This window comes from Haliotis cracherodii, unplaced genomic scaffold, assembly GCF_022045235.1.
Source record: "Haliotis cracherodii isolate W230 unplaced genomic scaffold, xgHalCrac1.p SCAF_12, whole genome shotgun sequence".
Lineage (NCBI taxonomy): Eukaryota > Metazoa > Mollusca > Gastropoda > Lepetellida > Haliotidae > Haliotis > Haliotis cracherodii.
Genome location: NW_027266267.1, coordinates 22082926 through 22109685, shown reverse-complemented (window position 1 = coordinate 22109685; position 26760 = coordinate 22082926). Strand labels below are relative to the sequence as shown.

At 42.5% G+C, this 26760-nt stretch overlaps 1 protein-coding gene across 2 annotated transcripts; it reads right to left on the bottom strand.

Moving 5' to 3' along the window:
• Positions 1-173: 173 nt before the first annotated feature.
• LOC139458254 (retinoblastoma-binding protein 5 homolog) lies at positions 174-26342 on the bottom strand. 2 transcript variants are annotated; one of them, XM_071239623.1, is made up of 17 exons: positions 26317-26342; positions 26199-26224; positions 25472-25644; positions 24150-24290; positions 22373-22460; positions 20335-20406; positions 18421-18530; positions 17303-17422; positions 16054-16207; positions 14258-14329; positions 13485-13602; positions 13004-13070; positions 12545-12641; positions 9260-9289; positions 3902-4025; positions 1585-1727; positions 174-1406 (listed from the first exon to the last, which is right to left on the bottom strand). In XM_071239623.1, exons 1-17 carry the CDS (start codon positions 26333-26335, stop codon positions 1401-1403), a joined length of 1560 nt encoding a protein of 519 aa, XP_071095724.1. In that variant the 5' UTR covers positions 26336-26342; the 3' UTR covers positions 174-1400. The 2 variants fall into 2 exon arrangements, with proteins under 2 accessions (XP_071095724.1, XP_071095725.1); XM_071239624.1 differs by lacking the exon at positions 9260-9289.
• Positions 26343-26760: the final 418 nt, after the last annotated feature.

Sequence of the window (26760 nt, the reverse complement as noted above, 5' to 3'; positions counted from 1 at the left end):
TTAATGCCGAGCGCCAGACAGGGCAACAACAAGTACCATCTTTTAACATCTTTTGGTATGACGCGGCTGGGGACTGAACCCTTGACCTTCCACTCTCTGGGCGGACGCTCTACCATTAGACTGGAGGCGGTCTTGTGAGAGACGAAGACAGACTCTATGTTTGTATAGTTTATTTCAGCAGCACTATGTACACCTTGTGTATAGCAGCTATTAGCTGTACTACTGTATTTACAATATAAGGCTTTCAGCTGCCTCCACACGCCGGGCAAGGTGTGGAGTCTTGTGCTTCATAAGTTTTGTACTATTATTGATGATATCCTGTACATAGCCATGCATAGGTCAACCAATGGTTGACAACATGAACATCTGTCCATGATACTCGGTCACTCCACCACCCAGAGTGAGTGAGTGAATGTTGCTTGATGCTGCAGCCAGCAATATTTCAGCTATTTCGCAGTCTGTAAATAATTCATTCTGGACAATATGTTTACGACAGTATGAGCTTCTGTCCATGCCATTCGTTCACTCCACTATCCAGGGGTAGTGAGTGAATGGTGATGATCTTGAAGTCAGCAATATTTCAGCAATTTCGCAGTCTGCAAATGATTCATTCTGGACAATACGTTTTCGACAGTATGAGCTTCTGTCCATGCCATTCGTTCACTCCACTATCCAGGGGTAGTGAGTGAATGTTGCTTGATGCTGCAGCCAGCAATATTTCAGCTATTTCGCAGTCTGTAAATAATTCATTCTGGACAATATGTTTTCGACAGTATGAGCTTCTGTCCATGCCATTCGTTCACTCCACTATCCAGGGGTAGTGAGTGAATGCTGAAGTCAGCAATATTTCAGCTATTTCGCAGCAGTCTTATCAATGAATTCTGGACCAGGCAAACTGGTGGTCAACTATATGAGCACCTTTTCAAGATTTCTGACGACTCACAATCAGCCTGGCCACATTTAGTCAATTCCCACTTCAGTCGTCCAGTCTATGACAGACATCTTTGACGGCCGACACAAAACTCTACCAAGGAATCTCCAAAATTTCCTCAGAAGCAAACCTATCTCTAGCTTCAGCGCCTTGCACCAATAGCAGTTTCAGTATGCACAACATGAGCAGTTCCTCAGCCCTGGATCCAGCAAAGTCAGCAATAATCCCACAACATGAACTTCTATCCATCCATCGCTGGTCCAGCTGCATTTCCATTTAACATTTTGGCAAGCATGTATCTGTCCTGGCGGAATCTAAAGTCTTCCACCTCATCCAAGTGGTTGATTCAAATAGGGTTCATTTCCATAATGGCCGCGCATCTCCCAACATCTTCATCCATCATCCACACTTGTTGCCATGGTGATCATCCTGAGTATCTGGTTTTCTTGAAACACTGCCATGATTTTCTTCATACCTGAAAAATATAAGGGGACATATTCTTATCCTCATTTGTTAACTTTAATCAACTCCAAAGACTCCTGAAAATGATTCCACGGCAATTCCTGCAAGTGGACTCCAATGGTTTAGTCATAAACTATATGGGTCAGTACAACAACCAGAAGATTAGCTGTACAAATGTTTCCAATGCTTACATTTTCTTTCAAGCTGTAACTCTCGTCCCTCATCTTGTGTCGCGATTTCTCAGGTTTGGATGTTCGTGGTTTGGGCGGCCGCGTCTGTTTCCGCTGTTGAGATTTTTCTTGAGGTTTCTTCACATTCAGCAGTGGATGAATTTCTGGTGATGAAGGTTTTGAGATAGAAACACAATGAAACTACACACAACATTTTGGCTTGTCCAACATGGAACAGCATGACATCAACAGGTAGGCTCTCAATGAAGCTTATTGTGTCATGAAGCTACAGGGATAGAAATGTCGAACTGTGTCAATTTTTCATGCCATTCCCCCAGCCCACCCCCAATATAGTTGAGACAAATAATGGCGACCTCTCCACCACTTTCGCCGTCATTTTTTCATGCCATCCCCCAGCCCACCCCCAATATAGTTGAGACAAATAATGGCGACCTCTCCACCACTTTCGCTGTCATTTTTTCATGCCATCCCCCAGCCCACCCCCAATATAGTTGAGATAAATAATGGCGACCTCTCCACCACTTTCGCCGTCATTTTTTCATGCCATCCCCCAGCCCACCCCCAATATAGTTGAGATAAATAATGGCGACCTCTCCACCACTTTCGCTGTCATTTTTTCATGCCATCCCCCAGCCCACCCCCAATATAGTTGAGATAAATAATGGCGACCTCTCCACCACTTTCGCCGTCATTTTTTCATGCCATCCCCCAGCCCACCCCCAATATAGTTGAGACAAATAATGGCGACCTCTCCACCACTTTCGCTGTCATTTTTTCATGCCATCCCCCAGCCCACCCCCAATATAGTTGAGATAAATAATGGCGACCTCTCCACCACTTTCGCCGTCATTTTTTCATGCCGTCCCCCAGCCCACCCCCAATATAGTTGAGATAAATAATGGCGACCTCTCCACCACTTTCGCTGTCATTTTTTCATGCCATCCCCCAGCCCACCCCCAATATAGTTGAGACAAATAATGGCGACCTCTCCACCACTTTCGCTGTCATTTTTTCATGCCATCCCCCAGCCCACCCCCAATATAGTTGAGATAAATAATGGCGACCTCTCCACCACTTTCGCCGTCATTTTTTCATGCCATCCCCCAGCCCACCCCCAATATAGTTGAGATAAATAATGGCGACCTCTCCACCACTTTCGCTGTCATTTTTTCATGCCATCCCCCAGCCCACCCCCAATATAGTTGAGACAAATAATGGCGACCTCTCCACCACTTTCGCTGTCATTTTTTCAGGACATGAATGATAATCAGGGTGAATCTGAAAGTGAACCGGCAATCACGGGATGCCCATGGTAAGCAGCTCTCCATAGTCTTGCCACAACAAGAATCAAGGGATCTTTTTCATAACGGTCTGGTAGTCAAAAGTTCAAGATTTCAACAATGGCAGACACAAGAAAAGGCTATTCATATAATGGAAATTTCTCCAATAAGAAATCTCAGCTTGGAGTAAGGTCAAAGTGCAAAGGTCAAATCAAGGTCAAGGTCAAATCAAGGTCAGGGTCAAATATCACTAAAACTGGAATATATATGCTGACCCTCACAACTAACCATACAAGTACCAAATGTCATGGCCATAAATAACTTTTTCAATCTAGCAGATGAGGTGGCCATATTGAAAATCACATTCAAACAAATTGCAGTGTATTTTATTGGTGGGAAGAAGCATGTGAAGTTTCAGCTTCATTGGTCCAGCGTTTTTTGAGAAGAAGTCATCGATGGACAATGCATGGTGGATACCAGACAAACAGGCCATGACTTTCCAATCTCATTAACATCAGATCTTAGTTCTCGCTACCGCTAAACAAACATCTGAGGACATCCCATTACGAGTCACGTCAGACTGACCTTGCGCGAACTCTGACCGACTAATGGAATGACTAATCAGAAGGCAGCTTTCTCGTGCTTTACGGCACTAATTTCAAATTGGCGACTAAGCTTCGAAACATATTTTGACAAATTCTCGATTACAAATTATAAACCTGAACAAAAGAACATTCTGGAATGGCAAATAGATGGTCTAGATTGTATGTTTTTGAGGTTGCATATTAGAAATCACATTCCGACTGTCACTTTCATAATCTGGTAAGCGATTCTCTGATTGGTCTGATGAAAGGTCGTTCTGACGTGACCCCTAATGGGATGTCCTCAGATCTTTGTTTAGCGGTAGCGAGAACTAAGATCTGATAGTAATTTGATTGATGACTATTAAGCAGGTGAGCAAAATATCAAGGATAAAGGGGTCCTTAATTTCAAGATTCCAGGATCCCCTTCGCAAAGTGTGAAAACGAGAAGGTTACCATCAAACGGTGCATCAGGCAGGTCAATCTCCAGTGGTTTTGTCTTCTTCTTTTTAGGAGGTGGTGTGGTCTCAGCCAGCGGCAGATTCCTCTTCTTCTCCTGGACTGCGGGCGGCTCTTCCCCCTGTAAACATTGTGTCACTGTTAATATTCTGTCCCAGCAGATCTTCTATTTCACACAAATAACATTTGTTCTCACAAAATAACCCTACATGTATATACTGTAAATCTTGAAATTAATGTGTCTCCATATTAATACAACTGCTGACCCCTAGCCAAAAAAGTGACTCAATATCAATGTGACTCCCCCCCACCCCATCCCCAGTGGAATGATACATATCCTTACCTTAATCCAACCTTACCTTAATCCAACCTTACCTTAATCCACCTTACCTTAATCCACCTTACCTTAATCCACCTTACCTTAATCCACCTTACCTTAATCCAACCTTATCTTAATCCACCTTACCTTAATCCAACCTTACCTTAATCCAACCATAATCCAATCTTACCTTAATCCAACCTTACCTTAATCCAACCTTAATCCAATCTTACTTAAATCCAACCTTACCTTAATCCAATCTTACCTTAACAGCAAATAGCACTACCTATTAGCGAGCGCTGAGAAGAGCACTTCCGTAAAAACAATAAACAACGTTTTCCTAAAAACAACAATAGTTTATATTTTCATTACTGTTGTAAGACAATAAAATAGTTGAACCAACAGATCACTGATTGGTATGCGGAGAAAGTGTCAACAAACTTGAAGGCAGGTACAAGACAAAGGCTGCAGATCTGAGGATCAGTGAGATAAAGCCAATTGGTGCGCATTGGGTCATGTTAGCCTTTGAAGGAGTGTCTGTATGGACTGCTGTAGTGGTCAATGATGCCTAGTTTGACATGAGTGGGTAGAACTCTTGACCCCAGCAGTGATAACTCACCACATGCTTACGTAATTCCTATTCTTTAAATGACATGGTTATATGCTTGTTACAACTGCTGCTCAATAAACCACAATGTTTGTGTTTATATCCAAGTTGGTGTTTCCACGATCCAATGCGTGCAGTGAGGCCATCTAATTGATGATAGTCATTTTGGAGACACGTATGCAAAGTTTCATTAATGCAAACAAATATCGCTTTTTTTCGGTAGACTTACGATAGCCGTAACTTTAAAACTATAACATAGACTTACGACAGTCGTAAGTCCCAGACTTTAAGAAAGACTTTCAATATAGTCATAACTTTCATGCTTTAACACAGACTTACGAAGTCGTAACTCCCAGACGTTAAGATAGACTTTAAATATTATCATAACTTTCATGCTTTTACACAGACCTACAATAGCTGTAACTTCAAAACAATAACACAGACTTACGACAGTCGTAACTACACAGACTTTAAGAAAGAATTTCAATATAGTCATAGCTTTCATGCTTTAACACAGACTTACGACAGTCGTAACTCGCATACTTTAAGATAGACTTTAAATATTATCATAACTTTCATGCTTTTACACAGACCTACAATAGCTGTAACTTCAAAACAATAACACAAACTTACGACAGTCGAAACTCGCATACTTTAAGATAGACTTTAAATTTACTCATACTCTCATACTTTAACACAAGCCTACGAAGTCGTAACTCTCATACTTTAACACAGACCTACGAAGTTGTAACTCTCATACTTTAACACAGACCTACGAAGTCGTAACTCTCATACTTTAACACAGACCTACGAAGTCGTAACTCTCATACTTGAATATAGACTTACGAAGTCGTAACTCCCAGACTTTAAGATAGACTTTAAATATAGTCATAACTCTCAAACTTAATGCAGTCTTACAAAGTCGTAACTCTCATATTTTAACATAGACTTTAAGATAGACTTTAAATATTATCATAACTTTCATGCTTTAACACAGACCTACAATAGCCGTAACTTCAAAACTATAACACAGACTTACGACAGTCGTAAGTCCCAGACTTTAAGAAAGAATTTCAATATAGTCATAGCTTTCATGCTTTAACACAGACTTACGACAGTCGTAACTCGCATACTTTAAGATAGACTTTAAATATTATCATAACTTTCATGCTTTTACACAGACCTACAATAGCTGTAACTTCAAAACAATAACACAGACTTACGACAGTCGTAACTCGCATACTTTAAGATAGACTTTAAATTTACTCATACTCTCATACTTTAACACAAGCCTACGAAGTCGTAACTCTCATACTTTAACACAGACCTACGAAGTTGTAACTCTCATACTTTAACACAGACCTACGAAGTCGTAACTCTCATACTTTAACACAGACCTACGAAGTCGTAACTCTCATACTTGAATATAGACTTACGAAGTCATAACTCCCAGACTTTAAGATAGACTTTAAATATAGTCATAACTCTCAAACTTAATGCAGTCTTACAAAGTCGTAACTCTCATATTTTAACATAGACTTTAAGATAGACTTTAAATATAATCATAACTTTCATGCTTTTACACAGACCTACAATAGCCGTAACTTCAAAACTATAACACAGACTTCTGATAGTCGTAACTCGCATACTTTAAGATAGACTTTAAATATACTCATACTCTCATACTTTAACACAGGCCTACGAAGTTGTAACTCTCATACTTTAACACAGACCTACGAAGTCGTAACTCTGATACTTTAACACAGACCTACGAAGTCGTAACTCTCATACTTTAACACAGACCTACGAAGTCGTAACTCTCATACTTTAATACAGATCTACGAAGTCGTAACTCTCATACTTTAACACAGACCTACGAAGTCGTAACTCGCATACTTTAACACAGACCTACGAAGTCGTAACTCTGATACTTTAACACAGACCTACGAAGTCGTAACTCTCATACTTTAACACAGACCTACGAAGTCGGAACTCTCATACTTTAACACAGACCAACGAAGTTGTAACTCTCATACTTTAACACAGACCTACGAAGTCGTAACTCTCATACTTGAATATAGACTTACGAAGTCGTAACTCCCAGACTTTAAGATAGACTTTAAGTATAGTCATAACTCTCAAACTTAATGCAGTCTTACAAAGTCGTAACTCTCATATTTTAACATAGACTTTAAGATAGACTTTAAATATTATCATAACTTTCATGCTTTAACACAGACCTACAATAGCCGTAACTTCAAAACTATAACACAGACTTACGACAGTCGTAAGTCCCAGACTTTAAGAAAGAATTTCAATATAGTCATAGCTTTCATGCTTTAACACAGACTTACGACAGTCGTAACTCGCATACTTTAAGATAGACTTTAAATATTATCATAACCTTCATGCTTTTACACAGACCTACAATAGCTGTAACTTCAAAACAATAACACAGACTTACGACAGTCGTAACTCGCATACTTTAAGATAGACTTTAAATTTACTCATACTCTCATACTTTAACACAAGCCTACGAAGTCGTAACTCTCATACTTTAACACAGACCTACGAAGTTGTAACTCTCATACTTTAACACAGACCTACGAAGTCGTAACTCTCATACTTTAACACAGACCTACGAAGTCGTAACTCTCATACTTGAATATAGACTTACGAAGTCGTAACTCCCAGACTTTAAGATAGACTTTAAATATAGTCATAACTCTCAAACTTAATGCAGTCTTACAAAGTCGTAACTCTCATATTTTAACATAGACTTTAAGATAGACTTTAAATATAATCATAACTTTCATGCTTTTACACAGACCTACAATAGCCGTAACTTCAAAACTATAACACAGACTTCTGATAGTCGTAACTCGCATACTTTAAGATAGACTTTAAATATACTCATACTCTCATACTTTAACACAGGCCTACGAAGTTGTAACTCTCATACTTTAACACAGACCTACGAAGTCGTAACTCTGATACTTTAACACAGACCTACGAAGTCGTAACTCTCATACTTTAACACAGACCTACGAAGTCGTAACTCTCATACTTTAATACAGATCTACGAAGTCGTAACTCTCATACTTTAACACAGACCTACGAAGTCGTAACTCGCATACTTTAACACAGACCTACGAAGTCGTAACTCTGATACTTTAACACAGACCTACGAAGTCGTAACTCTCATACTTTAACACAGACCTACGAAGTCGGAACTCTCATACTTTAACACAGACCAACGAAGTTGTAACTCTCATACTTTAACACAGACCTACGAAGTCGTAACTCTCATACTTGAATATAGACTTACGAAGTCGTAACTCCCAGACTTTAAGATAGACTTTAAGTATAGTCATAACTCTCAAACTTAATGCAGTCTTACAAAGTCGTAACTCTCATACTTTAACATAGACTTACAACTGTCGTGGAGCTGAGATGAGGACTATGTTTAATGGAGTCCCTGGGCAATCCCAGCTTACAACCATTGTGTACAGAGTGAGGTTGTGTCATGTAAATGGTGGCGGGAAACGGGGAAATTAGGTTAAGCATGGTCAAGGCTTGTCTGCTAGCATATTGATCAGATCTATGAACAACATGTAATTGATAGTTTCTGTACTAAAAGAATATTTCAGTTGTATTTGGTTTAATACTATATTGGGATTCTACACAAAACTGATGCCATGTAATTGCCTCACTTTACAATAAGTGCACAAAATGCACAAAAGAATAAACGGAAAAATAGTGAATTTGTTTTCTGGTTGTACCTTTTGAAAAAGTTTTTATAAGCGTGAGCAAACTGTGCTAACCAGTAATAGGATTTTCAATAAATTACAAAAAGCAAAACAAAATTGCAGTTGTGGCCGGTCAACCAGAATAATGACTGTTAGCCTCAGGTTTGTGAGTGAGTGAGTTGGGTTTTACACCGCTTCTAGCAATATTTCAGCATTATCACGGCGGGGGACACCAGAAATGGGCTTCACCCATTGTAGCCATGTCGGGAATCGAACCCAGGTCTTCAGCGTGGCGAGCGAACGCTTTAACCACTAGGCTACCCAACCGCCTTGTTTTTGAGTTCAAAGATACAGATGCATACAGCAAGTCAAATATTCTGGTTGATAAGCGATCGAGTCCAATAAGTGTTTCAGCTGTGACAGAACGATCGTACGTTAATAAGCTGGTGTCAGAGGAAGGAGGAGTGAGTGAATATGGTTTTACGCCTCTTTTAGGAATATTCCAGCAATATCACGGCGGGGGACACAAGAAATGGGCTTCACACATTGTACCCATGTCGGGAATCGAACCCGGGTCTTCGGTGTGACGAGCGAAAGCTTTAACCACTAGGCTACCCGACCGCCCCAGAGGAAGGAGGAAGCTGGATGTATCAGTAAGTGTGGTGATGATAGAGATTTACCTGGCTGACTGTGTCTTGGCCCGACTTCCACTGTCATAGAAACCATTGTAAGTCAGATTTTGTTTGTTTGCTGTTTAACGCCGCGCTCAGCAATCTTTCAGCTATATGACGGCGGTGTGTAAATAATCGAGTCTGGACCAGACAATCCAGTGATTGACATCATGAGTGTCGATCCACGCAATTGGGATACGATGACATGCATCAACCAAGTCAGCGAGTCTGACCACCCGATCCCGTGAGTCGCCCCTCACTACAAGCATAGTCGCCTTTTGCAGCAAGCATGGGTTGCTGAAGACCTATTCTTCGGATCTTCATGGGTCTGTAAGTCAGACAGTACATTTACTGAGTGAGTTGATTTTAATGCCATTTTTTAGTGTTAGCCCACGGAGATGCCATGCCGCAGTTTAACATGGATACCCCTCTCAGACACAGTATACTGACTCCAGGATATCCAGTCCATGTTTTATCCCCTCTATGCCAAGCACCAGGCACAGTAACAACAAGTACCATCTTTTAATGTCTTTTGGAATGACATGGCCAGGGATTAAACTACTGACCTTCCACACTACAGCCAGACGCTCTGACCACTAGGCCACACAGGCAGTGCAGGTTTAGGGTGTCGGTGTCTGGAGGTATAGGATGTCGGTGTCTGGAGGTACATGATGTCGGTGTCTGGAGGTATAGGATGTCGGTGTAAGGAGGTGTAGGATGTCGGTGTCTGGAGGTATAGGATGTCGGTGTCTGGAGGTATAGGGTGTCGGTGTCTGGAGGCATAGGATGTCGGTGTCTGGAGGTATATGATGTCAGTGTCTGGAGGTATAGGATGTCAGTGTCTGGAGGTATAGGGTGTCGGTGTCTGGAGGTATAGGGTGTCAGTGTCTGGAGGAATAGGATGTCGGTGTCTGGAGGTATAGGATGTCGGTGTCTGGAGGTATAGGGTGTCAGTGTCCAGAGGTATAGGGTGTCGGTGTCTGGAGGTATAGGATGTCGGTGTCTGGAGGTATAGGATGTCAGTGTCTAGAGGTATAGGATGTCGGTGTCTGGAGGTATAGGATGTCGGTGTAAGGAGGTGTAGGATGTCAGTGTCTGGAGGTATAGGGTGTCGGTGTCTGGGGGTATAGTATGTCGGTTTCTGGAGGTATAGGATGTCGGTGTCTGGAGGCATAGGATGTCGGTGTCTGGAGGTATAGGATGTCGGTGTCTGGAGGTATAGGATGTCGGTGTCTGGAGGTATAGGATGTCGGTGTCTGGAGGTATATGATGTCAGTGTCTGGAGGTATAGGATGTCAGTGTCTGGAGGTATAGGGTGTCGGTGTCTGGGGGTATAGGATGTCGGTTTCTGGAGGTATAGGATGTCGGTGTCTGGAGGCATAGGATGTCGGTGTCTGGAGGTATAGGATGTCGGTGTCTGGAGGTATAGGGTGTCGGTGTCTGGAGGTATAGGGTGTCGGTATCTGGGGGTATAGGATGTCGGTGTCTGGAGGTATAGGATGTCGGTGTCTGGAGGTATAGGATGTCGGTGTCTGGAGGTATAGGATGTCGGTGTCTGGAGGTATAGGGTGTCGGTGTCTGGAGGTATAGGATGTCGGTGTCTGGAGGTATAGGATGTCGGTGTCTGGAGGTATAGGGTGTCGGTGTCTGGAGGTATAGGATGTCGGTGTCTGGAGGTATAGGATGTCGGTGTCTGGAGGTATAGGGTGTCGGTGTCTGGAGGTAAAGGATGTCTTTGTCTGGAGGTATAGGATGTCGGTGTCTGGGGGTATAGGGTGTCGGTGTCTGGAGGTATATGATGTCAGTGTCTGGGGGTATAGGATGTCAGTGTTTGGACGTTAAGGGTGTCGGTGTCTGGAGGTATAGGATGTTGGTGTCTGGAGGTATAGGATGTCGGTGTCTGGAGGTATAGGGTGTCGGTGTCTGGAGGTATAGGATGTCTTAGTCTGGAGGTATAGGATGTCGGTGTCTGGAGGTATAGGATGTCAGTGCCTGGAGGTATAGGATGTCGGTGTCTGGAGGTATAGGATGTCAGTGTCTAGAGGTATAGGATGTCGGTGTCTGGAGGTATAGGATGTCGGTGTCTGGAGGTATAGGATGTCGGTGTCTGGAGGTATAGGATGTCGGTGTCTGGAGGTATAGGATGTCGGTGTCTGGAGGTATAGGGTGTCGGTGTCTGGAGGTATAGGATGTCAGTGTCCAGAGGTATAGGGTGTCGGTGTCTGGAGGTATAGGATGTCGGTGTCTGGAGGTACATGATGTCGGTGTCTGGAGGTATATGATGTCGGTGTCTGGAGGTATAGGATGTCTGTGTCTGGAGGTATAGGGTGTCGGTGTCTGGAGGTATAGGATGTCTTTGTCTGGAGGTATAGGATGTCGGTGTCTGGGGGTATAGGGTGTCGGTGTCTGGAGGCATAGGATGTCGGTGTCTGGAGGTATAGGATGTCGGTGTCTGGAGGTTTAGGATGTCGGTGTCTGGAGGTATAAGATGTCGGTGTCTGGAGGTATAGGATGTCGGTGTCTGGAGGTATAGGATGTCGGTGTCTGGAGGTATAGGATGTCGGTGTCTGGAGGTATAGGATGTCAGTGTCTGGAGGTACAGGATGTCAGTGTCTGGAGGTATATGATGTCAGTGTCTGGAGGTATATGATGTCAGTGTCTGGAGGTATAGGATGTCAGTGTCTGGAGGTATAGGATGTCGGTGTCTGGAGGTATATGATGTTGGTGTCTGGAGGTATAGGATGTCGGTGTCTGGAGGTATAGGATTTTGGTGTCTGGAGGTATATGATGTCAGTGTCTGGAGGTATATGATGTCAGTGTCTGGAGGTATATGATGTCGGTGTCTGGAGGTATAAGATGTCGGTGTCTGGAGGTATAGGATGTCGGTGTCTGGATGTATAGAATGTCGGTGTCTGGAGGTATAGGATGTCGGTGTCTGGAGGTATAGGATGTCAGTGTCTGGAGGTATAGGATGTCAGTGTCTGGAGGTACAGGATGTCAGTGTCTGGAGGTACATGATGTCGGTGTCTGGAGGTATATGATGTCGGTGTCTGGAGGTATAGGATGTCGGTGTCTGGAGGTATAGGATGTCGGTGTCTGGAGGTATAGGATGTCGGTGTCTGGAGGTTTAGGGTGTCATTGTCTGGACGTTAAGGGTGTCAGTGTCTGGACGTTAAGGGTGTCGGTGTCTGGAGGTAAAGGGTGTCGCTGTCTGGAGGTTTAGGGAGGCAGTGTCTGGAGGTTTAGGGTGGTGTCGAAGTGTTAGTGACAGTTCTCAGGGAGGATGCTACTCACAGCTTCAGCCAAAGCCTGCCACCCCTCCTCCGGCTCATCGATCTCCGGGGACACCGGCAGATACAGCAGCGCTGTGTAGTCCTCATCATCTTCATCACTGAACAAACACAAACAGGAAATAAACACACAGATATACTGAGTCCTCTTAAACTGAGAACATTATTTCTAAACATAACAAAACTGTCATCGTAGTCGGATAGTGTGGGACGTTGCTCATAATATCAATCACTGGTTTGTCTGGTCCAGCCTTCATTATTTCTAGGTCGTCATGATTTACCTGGAATATTGCAGCATTAAATAACAAACAATCAATAATGTGCATCTTGCAACCACATTTGCTGTTAAAACTTTTTTTGAAATGTTGCTTGATGATTGCTGACTTAATACAACATTCCACATTCTTCATCAGTCATCTGCATGGTCACTCTCACAATGTAGCTGTCACATTGTGTCACTCACCTGCTGACAAATGCCTGGATGGCTTCCACGGTTGTCACATCCACCTCAGTGTCCTCCGCATCAGGCCCTGCAACATGGAGCGGTCTCGTTACCCTACCACAAACTCACTCTCCCACACTCCCGCACGCACAGCCACACAGACCCACCCACACACAGACACACACACACGCACGCACAGCCACACACACATACACACACAGCCACACAGCAACACCCACACAGCGACACAGCAACACACCCACACACACCTCCACTCCCACAAACCCACCCCCACACACACTCACACAGCAACACACTCCCGCAAACCAACACACACCCCACACACACACACCTCCACTCCCACAAACCGACACAAACCCACTCACACACTCCAGCAAACCAACACACACACACACCCCACACACACACACTCCCGCAAACAAACACCCACCACCCCCACACCACACACATCACACACACCACACACACCCCACACAGCTACCTTTAGCCTCTTCCTTCTCCTTGTCTTCATCATCGATGTCAAACTCGGACTCGTGCTCCTCATACTCCACGTTCTCATCAAGCTCCTTGAAGTCTGGAGCAAAAGCACTCCAGTTTTCCTTGAAATAAATCACATTTCGACATCAGCCCAAGTCCAGTAGAACCCTGAGTGGTTTAGTCAACTAAAAAAGTGTTTCCTGAACCTGATGCAAGAACAGGGCTGTCGGCAGTATTGTAGTAAGTGGATGCAGGGTTTAACGACAGATTTGTTGTGAGTGGATGCAGGGTTTAACAACAGAATTGTTGTGAGAAGATGCAGGAGTTTAAAAATAGAATTGTTGTGAGTGGACACAGGGTTTAACAACAGAATTGTTGTGAGTGGATGCAGGGTTTAACAACAGAATTGATGTGAGTGGATGCAGGGTTTAACAACAGAATTGATGTGAGTGGATGCAGGGTTTAACAACAGAATTGATGTAAGTGGATGCAGGGTTAAATGACAGAATTGATGTGAGTGGATGCAGGGTTTAACAACAGAATTGTTGTGAGTGGATGCAGGGTTTAACAACAGAATTGTTGTGAGTGGATGCAAGGTTTAACAACAGAATTGTTGTGAGTGGATGCAGGATTTAACAACAGAATTGTTGTGAGTGGATGCAGGGTTTAACAACAGAATTGCTGTGAGGTGGACGCAGGAGATTAACAACATAATTGTTTACTGACCACTTGGTTGTGTCAGAATACAGTCTGTACATCACCAATATGTGTACTAACCACTTGGTTCTGCGCCCAAATGGAGACCAGCCCGCTGGATATCGAGGCTATGATAGGCCTCACTGGATGCCACTGGGGAAACAAGGCATAGGCTTACTGTTACAATACAATACAGAAAATACAATTAAAAATACATATAACATGATATAATATTTAATATGTCAAATTTTAAAAGTTTAAGGTTAAAAATGAAAAAATACTGAAGAGACACACCAGTTTACGGTATACAGTGAGCCAGTACTGAAGAAACACACAGTTCAAGGTTTACAGTGAGCCAGTACTGGAGAAACACACAGTTCAAGGTTTACAGTGAGCCAGTACTGGAGAAACACACAGTTCAAGGTTTACAGTGAGCCAGTACTGGAGAAACACACCAGTTCAAGGTTTACAGTGAGCCAGTACTGAAGAAACACACAGTTCAAGGTTTACAGTGAGCCAGTACTGAAGAAACACACAGTTCAAGGTTTACAGTGAGCCAGTACTGAAGAAACACACAGTTCAAGGTTTACAGTGAGCCAGTACTGAAGAAACACACAGTTCAAGGTTTACAGTGAGCCAGTACAGAAGAAACACACAGTTCAAGGTTTACAGTGAGCCAGTACTGAAGAAACACACAGTTCAAGGTTTACAGTGAGCCAGTACAGAAGAAACACACAGTTCAAGGTTTACAGTGAGCCAGTACTGAAGAAACACACAGTTCAAGGTTTACAGTGAGCCAGTACTGAAGAAACACACAGTTCAAGGTTTACAGTGAGCCAGTACTGAAGAAACCCACAGTTCAAGGTTTACAGTGAGCCAGTACTGAAGAAACACACAGTTCAAGGTTTACAGTGAGCCAGTACTGGAGAAACACACAGTTCAAGGTTTACAGTGAGCCAGTACTGAAGAAACACACAGTTCAAGGTTTACAGTGAGCCAGTACTGAAGAAACCCACAGTTCAAGGTTAACAGTGAGCCAGTACTGGAGAAACACACAGTTCAAGGTTTACAGTGAGCCAGTACTGGAGAAACACACCAGTTCAAGGTTTACAGTGAGCCAGTACTGAAGAAACACACAGTTCAAGGTTTACAGTGAGCCAGTACTGAAGAAACACACCAGAGAGCTGAGAATGAAAATCGCGTGCTCACTGATCCATTGACCGGTGTAATAATGGTCTATAACCCAGAGTAGTTGAATGGGTGACCACGTTAAGCAGCTTGACTCCTGAGAGTTTCTAGGGCTTCGGTCCTGCCCCACACTGAAGCACATCTCCTTAGGTAAGTGACTTTGTTCGAAATGTGCCTCTGTTCACCCAGCAGTGAGTGGGTAATCCTGCGAACCGGATTTCGATTTCGGTGAGTCATTTTGATTTGATTGGACTTTAGTCCAGCCAAAATGTAACTCCATAATACCAGCCCAGTTCAGCAAGGGCGGAAACTGGACTTTTACAGTCAGTTAACTCTCTTGCCTCGGGAAGATGTGGTTGACCGGTAGGATGAGATGGTAATGTGGCTGTTAACCTTCTAGCGCCTCACAGGCAGCTTGGGTTGTATACTCCCCAGGGAGATGAGAATGAAAATGACCGGGGTAATAATAGTGTAGCGCTATGAGCATCCACTTGGTGAATGGAATCTGGCGCATTATAAATGCACTTATTATTATTATTATTATTAACTTGGGCTGTCTTGAAAGGTGGTTTGTTGCGTACTCACAAGACTAATGAATCTGTAGCCATACAGTCAATACCACCATGTCACCAATAAATGATAATGACGACAAATACTTCTTTTTTTCTGACATGGAATAAGGAACTCACAACAACGTCCAACAGCAGCTCCCCCTTGGTGCCGTGTAGAATCTTGACAAGGTTGCCGACGCCCTTCTCCCAGATGTAGAGGGAGTGTTGTCGGGCCGAGCCAGCCACGATGTACTCCCCATCCCCGGAGAAACAACACTTCTTCCACAGCGTCCTACAACACAAGATCGTTACTGTAAGACACCTAGAGAAACAACACTTCTTCCACAGCGTCCTACAACACAATATCGTTACTGTAAGACACCCGGAGAAACAACACTTCTTCCACAGCGTCCTACAACACAAAATCGTTACTGTAAGACACCTAGAGAAACAACACTTCTTCCACAGCGTCCTACAACACAAGATCGTTACTGTAAGACACCCGGAGAAACAACACTTCTTCCACAGCGTCCTACAACACAAGATCGTTACTGTAAGACACCCAGAGAAACAACACTTCTTCCACAGCGTCCTACAACACAATATCGTTACTGTAAGACATCAATGGGACAACACTTCTTCCACAGCGTCCTACAACACAAGATCGTTACTGTAAGACACCCGGAGAAACAACACTTCTTCCACAGCGTCCTACAACACAAGATCGTTACTGTAAGACACCCGGAGAAACAACACTTCTTCCACAGCGTCCTACAACACAAGATCGTTACTGTAAGACACCCAGAGAAACAACACTTCATCCACAGCGTCCTACAACACAATATCGTTACTGTAAGACACCTAGAGAAACAACACTTCTTCCACTTTATGCATGTAGACATAGATATTAGGTTGCATTCTTCAATAACAGGTTGCACTTGTGCAAGTCATATATAGCTAAATCGAGCCCTGACACCTCAAAGCCGGTCATCATCAAACAGAGGTGAGGTGAAATGGGGTTTAACGTCGCGTCCAAGATTATTGCACTTATATAGCGACATGCATGTACATGTGTGTGTTTGTGTGGCTGCTTGTACTAGTCCAGACTGATGCCGATTTATAGTGCTAGCACACTGAGATACCATGCCGCAGTTTACATGAATACCCCACTCAGACACAGTCGACCGACCAGTCCTTGTTTTAGCCTCTTAATGCCGAGCGCCAGACAGGGTAACAACAAGTACCATCTTTTAACGTCTTTTGGTATGACACGGCTGGGGATCGACGCTCTACCATTAGATCACATTAAGGGACACAACTCTGCATAGCGAACAGCAAGTATCTGGGCTATTGAGATTGTATGACAGCTGGTGAAAAGAGCACTGACTTGTTGACCAGGTCCTGAAGCTTCTGGATGGGCTCCGGTTCGCCATCCTTCCCACACGCCAACACCTCCCCACTCTCATACACACGAATAATCCTGTCAGCAGAGTTCACCAAGAAGCATCTGAAAATAGAAACAATCTTGAGTACAATGAAACTGTCAGTCTGGAAACACAGCCTTCAGGGCAATTAGTGTTTGGAGCTGTTAGTCTGGAAACAGCCTTCAGGGGATTAGTGTTTGGATCTGTTAGTCTGGAAACAGCCATCAGGGGATTAGTGTTTGGAGCTGTTAGTCTGGAAACAGGCTTCAGGGGGATTAGTGTTAGGAGCTGTTAGTCTGGAAACAGCCTTCAGGGGGATTAGTGTTTGGGGCTGTTAGTCTGGAAACAGCTTTCAGGGGGATTAGTGTTTGGAGCTGTTAGTCTGGAACCAGCCATCAGGGGGATTAGTGTTTGGAGCTGTTAGTCTGGAAACACGCTTCAGGGGGATTAGTGTTTGGAGCTGTTAGTCTGGAAACAGGCTTCAGGGGGATTAGTGTTTGGAGCTGTTAGTCTGTTAGTCAGGAAACAATATTCCTGCTGTATGACAGTGGCCTGTAAATATACAAGTCAGGACCAGACAATCCAGTGTTTGACATCACGAGCATCGATCCACACAATTGTGATACGATGACATGCATCAACCAAGTCAGCGAGTCTGACCACCCGATCCCATTAGTCGCCTCTTACGACAAGCATAGCTGTCTTTCATATGGCAACCCAGGACTACTGAAGACCTTTTCCAACCCAGATATGTATTCAAGATCAAAATTGTCTTACATGCTCAAAAGTGTATAAAAGGTGTAAGGATTGTGTATTACATGTTACCAGTATTCAAGATCACCCTGATGGGATTCCGGGTTACAATTGGTCCCCCGCAACCTATGCCGGCTGTAAGAGGCAACTAAATAGAATGCCTTTTACTATTAGTTCAGCAAGAATGGGTTGCTGAAGACCTATTCTAACCCAGATCTTCACAGGTTTTGTTTTTTGTGTCCATTCCGTACATTTGTACGCACTAGACGCACAACATCTGGATCGTGTAAAGCCCTGTAAGAATGTTCAGTTTAGTTGAGGAACTCACTCTCCTCTCCTTGCAAACTCAATTGACTTGATTGCGGTGGTGTTAAGTGTCCCCGTCGTCACTCGGAATGAAGCCAACAGTTCCAGCTTACCAGCTGTGAAAACCAGAATCTGAAACATCACACAGCATACATCACGACACAGACCATCACTGTTATACAGCTGCAACACTGATATGCTGGGAGGACGACCCTGGTATTTACTCTGTCCCTTCTAGACCACATGTCCCCTTTAGACCACATGTCCCATCTAGACCATATGTACCCTCTAGACCACATGTCCCCTCTTGACCAATGTCCCATCTAGACAACATGTTCCCTCTAGACCACATGTCCCATCTAGACAACATGTCCCCTCTAGACCACATGTCCCCTCTAGACAACATGTCCCCTCTAGACCACGTCCCCTCTAGACCAATGTCCCCTCTAGACCACATGTCCCCTCTTGACCAACGTCCCCTCTAGACAACATGTCCCCTCTAGACCACATGTCCCCTCTAGACCACATGTCCCCTCTAGACAACATGTCCCCTCTAGACCACATGTACCCTCTAGACAACATGTCCCCACTAGACCACATGTCCACGCTAGACCACATGTCCCCTCTAGACAACATGTCCCCTTTAGACCACATGTCCACTCTAGACAACATGTCCCCTCTAGACCACGTGTCCCCTCTAGACAACATGTCCCCTCTAGACCACGTGTCCCCTCTAGACCACGTCCCATCTAGACCACATGTCCCTTCTAGACTACATGTCCCATCTAGACCACATGTCCCCTCTAGACCACATGTCCCCTCTAGACCAATGTCCCCTTTACACCACATGTCCACTCTAGACCAATGTCCCCTTTACACCACATGTCCCCTTTACACCATTTGTCCATTAAACTTGACATTAAACATGTTTTATAATGTTCTGATACACACTTGGGCAGCATAAAGGGTACGTCTTCTCACAGTCCTATTGTAAGCAATTCGGAAGTATAGCAACAGTTTGTAATCATGTTCACTCTGAAGGGGAAACTGTTAGTATCAATACATAGTGTGTAGTAGAAACCTGTTGTCTCCGAGTAGCCTTGTACCTTCACAGCAAACTTGGTAGGGTACAGTACCAGAGAAAGCTGGAAACTTTTACAATGAAAGAATTCAATAAAGTACTACCAACAATGAAGCACTTGTGAAAAAACTCAATTACCTTATTCGACGTAATAAGCCCCCACGGTGATATTTGCTAATATATTGGTTAGTGAACAATCCCAATCAGCACCCCTTCTGATTGATCAATGTACAAAAGACTTATTTATTCGCGTTTAATACGCACTCGTGTGTTATTTGCACCCTTAATCATGGGCAATTAAATTCTGGAAAAATATATGTCAAATATAAACATTTCAGGCTGTCAGCATAAACCACGAAATTTATCTTTCAACTCTCTTTTTTTCACCAAAATACTATTCTAATAACAGCCCCCTATTTTTAATTTTGAGAGCGCCCTGGGTGCTTATTACATCGAATATGGTAATCAAATCTGACAAAGAATGAACAGACAATGACAAATCCAGCATGTCCTGCAGGGTTCCCCCTAGACTCCAATATCTGAGAGTCACCTTGACTCAGCCTATGAATTTTTGGGAGTCAAAAATATATTTTGAGAGTCAAATGTTTTATTGTATGATGTTTAAGATGTTTGCATATATTGTCTTCAGATAATGTTTATAAATTAAGTTCAGGTGAGTAATTGTAATATTTTAATTCCAAAGCTGGTAAACAACATAGATATTTTGAAATTGCGTCAGTCATGACGCAGTCATTTATTTCTGGACATATTTTTCCTTAATTGAGAGTTATATACGCAAGAATTCTGGGTCAGGGGAAACCCTGTCCTGTTTATTGTTGAAGATGTCACACTCACCCTGCCCTTGGCATTGCCGGTGTAGATGTACTTGCCTCTCCTGTCAAACGATGCCACGATGTTCAAGTCAGACTGAAATCCACAAATGGTGCAGTGAGTGAGTTTGGTTTAACGCCACTTAGAGCGGTGTTTAAGTTACCGTGTTCGACGTAATAAGCTCCCCGCTCTAATAAGCGCCCATGGCAATATCTGCTCAAATGTTGGCTAGTGAACAATCTCAATTAGGAATGGACACAAGACTTATTTATTTGTGTGCAATATGTAAGTTATATGCATCCTTAATTATGGGTAATTAAATTCTGGAAAAATATATCTGTCGTGTATAAATATTTCAGGCTGTCAGCCTTAACCTTGAAATTTACAATCTTTCAACTCTGTTGTTTTTCACCAAAATAATATTCTAATAAGAGCCCCCTATTTCTAATTTTGAGAGCGCCTTGGGCGCTTATTATGTTGAATATGGTGTATCTTCAGGATCACAACTTGTCAGCTTGACGTGGGAGTAAAGTCAAAGTCCATGAGCACTGTGCCAAACAAAGAAACAGAATCAGGACAAATCCTGATCATAAGATCCTGTCACGCCCAAGGGACACAACTCTACACAGAAAATTGTTGCACCTTAGACGACTGGGCTACTAGTGATAATGAATGAATGAAGTATAGGCAACACGAAAAAGCAACAATGAGCTGTCAATCACAGTGAGTGAGTTGTGTTTAACGCCGCTTTTAACAGTATTCCAGTCATTTCACGGCGTGTCAGCTTATTGTGGGAGGAAAGCCCCAAGTGATGCAGGTCTCAGACGTTTACCACTTCGGTGAAACCCACGAGCACGGGTATGGTGCTGACAAACCTAGAAACATAATCGGGGCGAACTGGGATTCGAACCCACAATCATAGGTTTCTGGCGTGCCCAAGGGACGCAACTCTGCACAGCGAATTGCGGCGCCTTAGACGACTTGGCCACCCGTGCCCCCTGTCAATCACAGACCAGGGATAAATTGTGGCTTATCCGTGAACAGCTCGATACAACTCCACACCGGGGTCAGAGGTTCATGTAATCTTCAGGCTCCAAATGTTACAATTCTTTAGAAGTCAACAACTAGAAAACAATTCAGATTTTAGACTCATTTTCCCTCACATGTGTAAATTATTACCTTCTTTGTCAAAACGCAGTATTTCATAAGTTCTGAAGACCAAAATCCCAAAGACGAGAAATTGGGATTAAATCATTAATATTTCAAATAATTGTGGTCCTTATGAGGAACTACATGACAACTCAATACCACAAACATAAAAATTAATAGAAAACAGGCGATCTTCTTAATCAGTTGGGTGACCAATATATACCAATTTTGTTTATCCGACATAGAGTAAACTTTGTTTATAACGAACACGCATTATAACAAACTGACGGATATAACAAACTGTTTTTTGTCCCGACCATTTGCTGTGAATATATGATGTATATATGCTTATTACGAACTATGGTTATAACAAACTAAAATTAGTGGTCCCTTTGAGTTCGTTATAACCGTAGTTTGCTGTAATTGTTCATCCGACAAAATCATATGCAACCAAACATGTCGGATTAATGGAACTTGATCGTACATCTGTTGGTATTACAAAAGGAAAATTTAAAACTTCATTTATTCATTTTATCAACACTATATACATGATTAAGTAGCCATATGTTTTCACGAGTGAACAGGAATGAGTGAGTGAGTGAGTTGGGTTTAACACCGCTTTTAACAGTATTCCAGTTATATCACGGCGTGTCAGCTTCATGTAGGAGGAAAGCCCGTAGTGATGCAGGTCTCAGATGTTCACCACTTCGGTGAAACCCACGAGCAAGAGTATGATGCTGACAAACCTAGAATCATAATCGCAGCGAACCGGGATTCGAATCCAATCATAAGTTTCTGGCGAGCCCAAGGGAAGTTACTCTGCATAGCGAATCGCGGCGCCTTAGACGACTGGGCCACCCGTGCCCCACGGGTGAACAGGAACATAGTGAATACAAACCACTGAGGTACTTACATCTTCATCTAGAGGAAGGAGTTCATGCGAGCCCTCGACAGTCATCAACACGGCTGCATGCTTGAGCGGACAAACCAGGAACTGGTCACTGGAACACACAAAAACACAAATTATACTCCAACACTAAAAAATTGTTCTTGTTTGTTGTTTAACGCCGCACTCAGCAAATATTCCAGCTATATGATGGCGGCCTGTAAATAATCGAATCTGGACCAGACAATCCACTGATTGACATCATGAGCATCGATCAACGCAATTGGGATACGATGACATGCATCTCCCAGGTCAGCGAGCTTGACCCCCCGATCCCTTTAGTCGCCTCTTACGACAAGCATAGCTGTCTTTTATGCCAACCTAGGGATGCTGAAGACCTATTCCAACCCAGATATACTACTAGAAAATGGCCTTACATGCTCAAAAGTGTTTAAAAGGTGCCAGGATTGTGTATTACATGTTACCAGGGTAACAAGACACAACAAGTCTTGCTTGACAACGGTATAAGGATCTATACCGGAACGTCGCTTTTTACAGTATTAAAGAAGTTGTTATCCATAAAAATTGTGTCTATCTTGTCATGTCTAGAAGGAATTAATAGTTTATCATGACATTTACAAAAGAGATCAGAAAATATTGAGAGAGTGAGTGAGTATGGTTTTACGCCGCTTTAGCAATATTCTAGCAAAATCCCAACAGGGGACACCAGAAATGGGCTTCAAAAATTGTACCCATGTCGGGAATCGAACACGGATCTTCAGCGTGACGAGCAAACGCTTTAACCACTAGGCTACTCGACCACCCTGAAAATATTATGAAAAAGGTCACAAACACTTGACAAGGAGATCATCAAGCAGCAAAACAAATACAAACTTCCCAGAACAGCTTTGGACGGTGAATATGGCAAGGATATTTTCAAAAGTACGCATGTATCAGATGTGAGTCGCTCTCTCCCTAACACAAATTTGACAATTTTTATGAAGGAAATGCTGAAGCTTAAGTGTCATCAAACTGACTCTAGATAATAAACCCATCAATAACTTGAATGGACTACCATTTTGATTTGAGGCTAGTCCCTCTTGGACTGTTACGTATACAAGTCTTGCATGTCATAAGTTTGCTGCACATTTTGGTTTTATTTCCATTTTCAAAAAAAGTATTAAAAAATGCAAATACTTAAAAACAGTTACTTCCCTTTACATGGGCACTGATTGACTGCGCATCTCGTCTTATGGTCATGGCGGCAATAGGTGAGGTGAGATGAAATAGGGTTTAATGTCGCGTCCAAGATTATTGCACTTATATAGCGGACGTGCATGTACGTCTGTGTGTTTGTGTGGCTGCTTGTACTAATCCAGACTGATGCCAGCACACTGAGATACCACGCCGCAGTTTAACACTCAGACACAGTATACTGGCTCCAAGCCGACCAGTCCTTGTTTTAGCCCCTTAATGCCGAGCGCCAGACAGGGTAACAACAAGTGCCATCTTTTAACGCCTTTTGGTATGACGCGGCCGGGGATCGAACCCTGGACCTTCCGCTCTCCGAATGGACTCTCTACCACTAGACCACGGAGGCGGTCCTGGCGGCAATAGGAATGTGTATGCTTGTTAATGTGAGGAGGCCCTTTCCCAGGTTGATGGTACAGAACTGTTTATTTGGCTACATACTAGTTTGAAGAAGCAAAAAAAAAGAAAACCACCGCCTACCTGCACTATATTTTCAAAAGTCATTGCCTGAGAACCAATTCTTTTATTTTTATAAGTTAAGTTAAACAAGCACCTGTTTCTGGGATGGAACTGAACTTTGATGACGGGGGACGGGAAGCGGAAGACCCTGTCACACTCCCCGGTCAGCACGTTCCACACACTGACAGTGTTGTCTGTGGCAGCACTCAACAACTTCCGACCATTCCTGTTGTAGCTGGAACATATATCACACACATATCACCATCAGCATGAACAACACAATACTGCCAGTTTAAATCAAATTATTAATAAATAAGAGACATACCGTATCCGACATTATAAGCGCCCGGGGCGCTCTCAAAATTAGAAATTGGGGTCTCTTATTAGAACATAATTTTGGTGAAAAAAAATAACAGAGTTGAAAGATTGAAAATTTCGTAGTTTATGCTGACAGCCTGAAATGATACAAAAGAAAAGTATGTGCACATCATACCCAACAGATGTATTTTCCAGAATTTAATTGGCCATAATTAAGGGTACATAAAACACATGAGTGCATATTATACAGGAATAAATAATACAATGTTTACATTGATCAATCTGAAGGGGTGCTAATTGGGACTGTTCACTAGCCAATATATTAACAAATATCGCCATGGGCGCTTATTAGACCCCCAGGCTTTTCCCTCGTACATTTTCAACAAAAAATCTCAGAGGCGTGTTCATCCTATACGTAATAATTATCAAGTTTATCATCTCCTTGTGTTCTCTTTGAGAAGATGTATATTAACAAGTGTCTCAAAACACATTACTCAACCATGACAACACCTTACAATGTGACAGACAGTATCCGACTTTCTGATTCACAATGTATCTGACAATTCTCAATTTAATCTGTTATGTGTCTGTTTCATAATAAAAGAAAGATTTGGCAGGACCATGTAGATAGTATGACATTGATAAGTTAGATAATACTGTGGGTACAATGTGTGAAGCCCATTTCTGGTGTCCCCCGCCGTGATATTGCTGGAACATTGCTAAAAGCAGCGTAAAACCAAACGCACTCACTCACTCACTCACTATATAACACACACTGATATGTATTCTATGGAACAAAATGTATTACATTTAACAAGGACAGACAGACACTTCACTCGTAATATATAGAACATGTAGAAGATCTTCGAACATGTTGAATTAAGATACATTAATAGGAAAGGACAGGAACATTTTGCGTAAAACTTTGCGTAAATTAACTAAATTAGTTAAAACCATCCCCAAATATCCCTACACACGATGACCAGCACATTTAAAGCTCCTGTTTGCTCACCAAAACAAATATAACTGTTAATTTCTACCATGTCGTATGGCCACACAACATAATCCATCACCATAAGAAGCTGTGGAAACACATACCTGATGGAGCAGACTGGATGGACATGAGCATTGATAACCTTGGCTATTCCTCGAGTGAGGAAATCCCAGATAACAATCCTGCCATCATTGCAGCCAACAGCTAGCAGTGTTCCTTGTCTGTTGAAGGAGCAGGTCACAGCAATGCTCACACAGTCCAGAGCACCATCAAAGTCCTAGAAAACAAGGAATTGGACAAATTCTATCAGTGTAGAATGAGGATTAAATATCTATCCTTAAGTATGTTAAGTGTACCAAATATTTTGATTGCAAAATGTATTTTGCCAAAGTTATGAACCTGTAAAAAGTGTCAAGTTAGTTACATTTATGAAACACATATCCAAAGGGAGCTTAAACATTTTGCACAATATTATATATATTTTCGAAACTTCAACTCCAAGTGCTTCAAGCAAGATCTAGAGTATTACCATGCGCCCTTATTAAAACATGTTAAATGAAGTCTGTGTTTTGGTTTAAATTTCGAATGTTTCAAAATCACACTGCTTACAAACTATGTTTTGACAACATTTTTGAATATAACTACTGTTATTGCCTTGGGTACGGATCTCTCATTAATGAAATAGCAGACGTGAAAAATGATGGTGTAGGTTATAAGATCGTGCTGAACATTTATTTTAAAAGCGTCGTTGTCCATAGTTTGAATGTAGATCTAGGCTATCCTGCACGACCGATTGACAATGACAGTAAATAACGTAAATTATACACTCACCTCTGGATAATTCTGGCCAAATGTCTCTGCAAAATAAGATGAAAGATTGTATGAGAATATCTGAATTATTAAACACTCGAAAAGGCATCGAAAATAGACATTGCACACAGAAACGTACCAAGCAGGTCGAGATTCATTGTGACCGCGCCGAAAACCGGAAGTAAACATATCTCGAACCCCAGTGCGCTTGCGTGGAAAGCGTTGTTTTTTACGTACAACCCCGTTTGCTTATTCTCGCCACTGATTGGACAATGCCAAAATTGACCAATAGCGTCAAAGTCTTTTCATTCCCGAATGGTTTGTGATGAAAATAATCAGAAACACGTGTTCTCTAAGGAATTGGTCCTGGAGAAATATAAATTCAAGAAAACAATGAAATATATGAGTTTTCTTGTAAAAAATGTTGTTTTAATCGTTGAGTTATGTATGTTTGAAGAAACAGGCCAAATTCGTCAAGTGTATTTTACGGATTTAAAAAAAACAGGTGTTTATAGTATAAGAAATGTAAACCGGTTTATCTAAGACCGGAAGTTGTCCAGCCGTGACTATCAAGTTACAAGTT